We start from the raw sequence: 6,552 nt of genomic DNA, 5'->3' as shown, positions 1-6,552 counted from the left end.
ACGGATGACGTTTGCAAAGTGAGCCCTATGCACGATGCCAGGCAACAGAGAATAGGAATTCAGATTGATCAATTATTTTCATTCCACGTTCTTATTGGTTAATGCCTATTCCTATTGGCCCGTATTCTGGTTCTCTTTTAATGACAGCGTCCCGATTAACCACGGTACGATTGGACACAACCAACCGATGAAAAGACTTATCTAGTGAATTACTAGGTCGAACCAATCATTACAATCTGTGTCCAATCGTATCGTGATCAATCGGGTCCCACCGTCTTTTAATGCTCCTGCCCACAGGACGCGGCAAGCATTACCGCGTCCTGTGTGCAGGAGCTATTATAGCATGTTCGACTGGCTCTGGGTTAACCTACTTTGGGTTATTCAGCCTACGTTTATTAGTCGAACAAGTATTTACGAGCTTTATGATTGGCTAATAGAGACTTATAACGTCATTAATCGCTCCTTATATTGGAGAGCCTTATATTGGATTCTGACGTTCTAACGTACACAAAACCAATTTATTGGTCACATATGGGAGCGTCCCGATTGACCACGGTACGATTGGACACAACCAACCGATGAAAAGAATTATCTAGTGAATTACTAGGTCGAACCAATCATTACAATCTGTGTCCAATCGTATCGTGGTCAATCGGGTCCCACCCGTCACATATTATCTAAAATATCTTGTAAAATAATATGCAGTCAATAAACTGGTTTTGTATAACACAGGGTGCTTCCGAAATATCCAGAGTTGGGTCAAGTTGAGTTAGTTCCATTATAGTATATGTGACGGATACTATAGTGGAACTAACTTAACTTGACCCAAACCTGGACATTTCGGAAGCACCCATAGTGTACGCAACTGGAAAGCACCCATCGTTAGAAATGCCCGATTCTTATAGCTCCTGCACACAGGACGCGATAATGCTTGCCGCGCGGCGAAAATTCGCGCGACAGCCAATCAATATGCTGCTTTCCGTAAAACTTTCTAAGTCTTACGGAAAAACAACATATTGATTGGCTGTCGCGCGAACTTCCGCCGCGCGGCAAACATTACCGCGTTCTGTATACAGGAGCCATTAATCGATTTAATTCTTCCCCTAACAAATTTAAGGAAAAAAAGTTGTTCGTGCTGCTTGCATGTTTCATAGTTTTCGCTTTTAAAAAGAGATGGACGCCTAATCAGACGCTTGGAAGAAACAATCGAGTTGGTTGTCTCGCTTTTGCTTCTTCCAAACATTCCAATATACTTTTGTCTGGTTTTAAATACAAAAAGTACGAAGAATGCAAACAACACGAATAAGCCTATTTTTGAGGAAAGAATCGAATCGATTCAAAATCGGGCATCTCTACCCATCATGGGGTGCGTTCAGATTCCCTACCCGGGTGCACTCTATTACTAGAAACACTATAGTATATGTTACATATACTATAGCACTTCTAGTATTAGAGTGCACCCGGGTAGGGAATCTGAACGTACCCATGTATACAGCTATGGTTGCGTTCCGTTTCACGCATTATGCGCGCATTGCCACATGTACGTAACATGAACTATAGATAAATGCACGCATATGCGTGAAACGGAACGCAGCCTATGTCATTTTATATGCGATATGTTTTAAGGCTATCGCACACAAATTGACATAACTGCATATGCATAGCATAAGATCGTATGGACCAATGAGCATCGAATATTAAGCATTGAACATCAATATGGCGACTTAATACTCGATGCTCATTGGTACATACGGTCTTATGCTATGCATATGCAGTTATGTCAATTTGTGTGCGATAGCCCTTAGACCTGTTATTTTTGTGAAAATGGGTGCGTTCAGCAGAGAAAGCTGCTTTGCAACTGTTGTAAAATTCGTGAATCTAATAAGAGTATGCTCTTGGATTTAATCAAAATTAAAAGCATATCCCAATCAGATTCACGAATTTTACAACAGTTGCAAAGCAGCTTTCTCTGCTGAACGCAGCCATTAATTCTAGAGTTTTCGCTACGAGACGCCATCGTCAACATTGGTTGCGTTCAGTAGAGAAAGCTGCTTTGCAACTGTTGTAAAATTCGTGAATCTGATAGGAGTATGCTCTTGGATTTAATCAAAATTAAGAGCATACTCCAATCAGATTCACGAATTTTACAACAGTTGCAAAGCAGCTTTCTCTGCTGAACGCAGCCATTTATTAAGGTAGTGATAAATTTAATATATATTGACAGAACAATTAAAGTAGTGAAATATTTAAGTTGACTCGAAAGTTAATCAGACACACTTGTTTCTTACAGGATAACGTTGTTACTGGTGTATTTTTTAAAATTATACAACTGTAATCGACTAATTAAAGTAGTGGTAGAACAATTTTCTTCGAACTTCTTAAAAATATACTGTCCAAACAATATTCGTAGACACAATACTCAACTTAATTGAAGAAATGTTTAATTGTTTGTGCATTATATATACATGAAATGCTATTTTATATACATGAAATTATTTTTAAGTTACTATTTAAATTATTATATATTATAAATTTAAAATCAAGATATATACAGATATTGAGTGGTATTTTAAAATAAACAATTTTACTATACACAAAGAGTAAATATTATACATAAAACACGATGAAGTATTAAAACATATAAAACACTTAATTTAAAAAAATGATATATCTTATAACAGTTGCATTAAATTTATATTTTTTTTATAAATTCATATATTGAATGCATTACTGACATATCATCTCGTTCCAATAACCATTGCTTAAGAAGTTGTTCAATTTTCTTAGCATCAATCTACAACATATCAGTGTTAATAATAGCAATAAACTATTTTACACATAAATTCTTAATATGTAGTTAACAAGAAAACAACAATAAAGAGTATTTCATAAAATACCTTATCTACATTGATATTAGTAATTTTTAAGCCTTTTATCAGGTTTGTAATATCCACAATCCATATCTGTTCACAGATTGTAGCTACCCATAAATTAGATGATAATTGACCTATTATATAATTGTTTTCAATATCTGATCTGTGTGCAAGACAGTTATTAAAATGTACCAACAAATATATAGTAAATAATTTTATACAGTTATTAAAAATGTACCTTGTTGTTATTTTATTTCTATCAATAATCCAAGGTACTATTGTCCTCATCTTCAATTTTTCTTTCTTCTCATTCTTTGTATTCTTTATTTTTTCAAACAATTGTAAGAGTCTACTTTTATTTCTTTCCACGTCTATTTTACTTGCTTCAGTTCTTTCCTCAGACTTTTTATCTGTTTCATGTCCTTCTTTTTCTTCTGCAATATCTCGATAATAGCCACGCTCCTCGGACGACAATTGCTTCCAGAATTCGGTAATTTTTTTTGCTGTTTGCACTGTTGTCAATGTAGGATTTTCTTTTACGACTAACCGTAAAAGAGGGACAGTAATTAATATTATTGTAATTTTGTTTTTATGTAGGAGTTACTCCAATAACATTATTAGATATAAATATACAAAAGAATAATTTTTGAATTATGCTTATATTATAATACATACCTTGGGATCTAACATGTTTTAGAAATTTAAGTTCTTTATGATCAACATGTGTTTTACTTGATTCTAATATCCTATTATTTTCCTTAGTAAAATTGTCACTTGACTGTCTTTCAACAGCAATACTAGATTTTACATCTGTACCACCCTATTATATTTGACAATAGTATTAGAAATATAATCAAAGCAAAACAAAATTAAAAAAAATAAATGTATATATATATAAATATCATGAAATTATAAAAAATTTTTACCTTGAGACCAGTGATATGCCCTTTGCTCCAGGTTTCTAATGAAATTTGTTTATTCTTCTGTATCTCATTTGAATTATTCTTATCTTCACTCGTAAGAATATTCAAGTTTTCAGTTTCTAAATTCTCTTCTACAAAATCAAAGTCTTCACCAAGATCTACTACAGGTAACTGACTCAAAGTTTCACATTCTTCTTTTCTGTAATTTATTTTACTAACTTAAAAAATGTATGTTTACTTGTGTTTATTTAATGTAATTGAGGAATACTGATATTATATCTAGATTGTTTAGAAATAAATTTCAATTTTTTCAAAATATTATTTTTTAGTATATTTTTTCTATATTCTCGATATATAAATGTATTCTCTACAAGATTCTTTACATTTTCTCTCCTACTATGAAAAAAAAGAAATTAATTTTTGTACTATCTAATAACAAATGAATATTCAAAAATCTATTAATACTAAAGACCAAAAAACTTTTCATACATATATTGAAAACATACAATGATATGTTATTATTAGATGAAACTGGAACAGAAAAAGCATCATTTGAATCAGAATCACTTAAATTCGGTGATTGTATATGAGCTGTTGCATCTCTATAATGCTGCTGATTATAAGTTTGATCAATCTCATGTTGCTTGTCCTGTTGTTCATACTTATTTGTGGTGGTATTATTATGCTTAAGTATTGCTTTTTCTTTGATTACATCCTCCTGATTTTTCTCTTGGATATGTATTTTTCGTTTTTTACAAGCAGATTCAATTCCATTAGTATCCTCATTCATATTTAGAGTGCAATCGTAATCAGTAGTTATGTCATCAGATACATCTTGCTCAATTATATTTACAAATTTAAGTCCATAGAATGTTCTTATACATTTATCTATGGTACTAAGGACTTTATTCTAAAAATATTATAACAGTTTGTGATATATGTATATACATATATGTTACATACTTATTATTTTACCTGATCTTTGAAAAGAATTACATCTTTATTTGGTTCTAAATTGACATCAATATCCATTGGTCCCAACACAATGTAAACAATAAATACAACCTTCTTTCTGCATGATTCTTGTTCATAATATTCTATTATTGAATTATTTATTACCTGCATTTATGTAAATAACAAAGAAAAAAGTCAATTTTTTTATTAAATTGTGATATAAGCATGAATTTATAGAAAATATACACAAAGATACATTGAATAAAATATAATATAGAGTTTGCTTCTTTAAACCTTAAACTTTATCTAATAAAACTAGTAAATAGAATATACCTTTTCAAGACCTTTATGTTTAATAGGTCTATCATTAACAAAAATATACTGTAATCCAAAATGTGAAATTTCTGATAAATCCTGCACTTGTTTTGAAGGCAGCATTAATTGCAAAGCAAACTGAAAATTGATCAAAATATAGGTTGTGTACAAAAGTTGTTACTATTTATAAATATAAAGAATACATATTATTTATTTTTTAAATTACTTAAAAATATACTTACTTCTATATCTTTAGATTCAATCCATTCCATGTTAGATGTAATTTTTCTACCAAGTACATGATTTGCAGCTTCCCTAATATCATTTAAACTTGGTTTTGTAAATATAACACTGTTATTTACCCTGAATTGGATTCGCACATTTGGTTTACATATACTAAAACTTTGTATCAGTGTCTCTAATAATTTAATAGTTTGATTAGCTCTTCTTGTATTAATAATTATTTGTCTCCTCACAGGTATGTGTTTGAATAAATTCCTCACTTGTACTGTAGTTCCTAATAAATTAATATTTTATGAAAACGCATGAAAAGATGATTATACTCTGTATAATGTTATTGTATAATTTTAAAAGAGAAAGTAAGCTAAGATTTACCAGTACTTCTATGACAAGGTTCATGTTTTATGATTTGTCCATCATGATTCATTGTATAAGAAGTCCCAACAATATCTTCCACTGTTTTTGTTATAATGGTAACTTCTGCCACTGCACACAATGCACTAAGTGCCTCTCCTCGGAATCCAAATGTATATAATACATCTGTACATAACAAAAGATATTACAATTTAATCTATTGCTTAGACTATATATATTATTTTGCTTGTCAGTGTTTTATACTATAGTATATAATATAGGTATATATATTTTTGATAATTAGTACATTTCTAAATAAAATATTACTTAAGTCTTCAAAACTAGATATTTTAGATGTATAGGAAGGTAAACCCATATATTGTGCATCATCTTTAGATATGCCATAACCATTATCTTTCACTTCTATCAATGATGTACCATTATCTACCTAAAAGGACACAAAAGGCATTCATAAAAATAATCCATTTTTTTAAAGATATATTTTACAAATATATTGAATATAAACTTTTTACATACAAGATTGATTTCAATGTTGTCTGCATTGGCATCAAGTGCATTCTCTATTAATTCTTTAACTGTAGTATAAACAGAAGTTATTACTTGCGTAGTAGTGATTAATTTCACTGTTTTGATATCTAGAGCCAAAATTGGCATCTTTAAATTTGTCTCCTTTTGAACACTTTTATCACAGAAGATATAACTTGAATAACTAAAAAAAATATGTAAAAATCGATATATTATTTATATTTATTTATGATAACACACGATAATTATTATCAATTACATGTAACCAGAGACTATTTTTGTATTTTACTTTTATTTATTCAACAAGTGTTTTACGTTTACCGATCGTATTTTAGCACGAGCATAGG

At 30.5% G+C, this 6,552-nt stretch overlaps 1 protein-coding gene across 1 annotated transcript in view; it reads right to left on the bottom strand.

The window, feature by feature from the left end:
- Positions 1-6,513, bottom strand: part of LOC116846511 (PMS1 protein homolog 1-like) — a 10,630-nt gene extending 4,117 nt beyond the window's left edge. Inside the window, 11 exon segments of the mRNA XM_032820439.1 lie at positions 2,898-3,036; positions 3,112-3,415; positions 3,549-3,693; positions 3,800-3,995; positions 4,303-4,706; positions 4,772-4,915; positions 5,084-5,203; positions 5,308-5,582; positions 5,681-5,845; positions 5,987-6,109; positions 6,112-6,513. Of these exon segments, the coding sequence (XP_032676330.1) occupies positions 2,898-3,036; positions 3,112-3,415; positions 3,549-3,693; positions 3,800-3,995; positions 4,303-4,706; positions 4,772-4,915; positions 5,084-5,203; positions 5,308-5,582; positions 5,681-5,845; positions 5,987-6,109; positions 6,112-6,334 (2,238 nt within the window). The 5' untranslated portion in view covers positions 6,335-6,513.
- Positions 6,514-6,552: the final 39 nt, after the last annotated feature.

The sequence above is a fragment of the Odontomachus brunneus genome, unplaced genomic scaffold (genome assembly GCF_010583005.1).
Source record: "Odontomachus brunneus isolate Ranch 3 - 2012 unplaced genomic scaffold, Obru_v1 Obru_scaffold_065, whole genome shotgun sequence".
Classification (NCBI taxonomy): domain Eukaryota; kingdom Metazoa; phylum Arthropoda; class Insecta; order Hymenoptera; family Formicidae; genus Odontomachus; species Odontomachus brunneus.
Note: the sequence above shows the minus strand (reverse complement) of the source record. Positions and strands in the feature narration are given on the sequence as shown.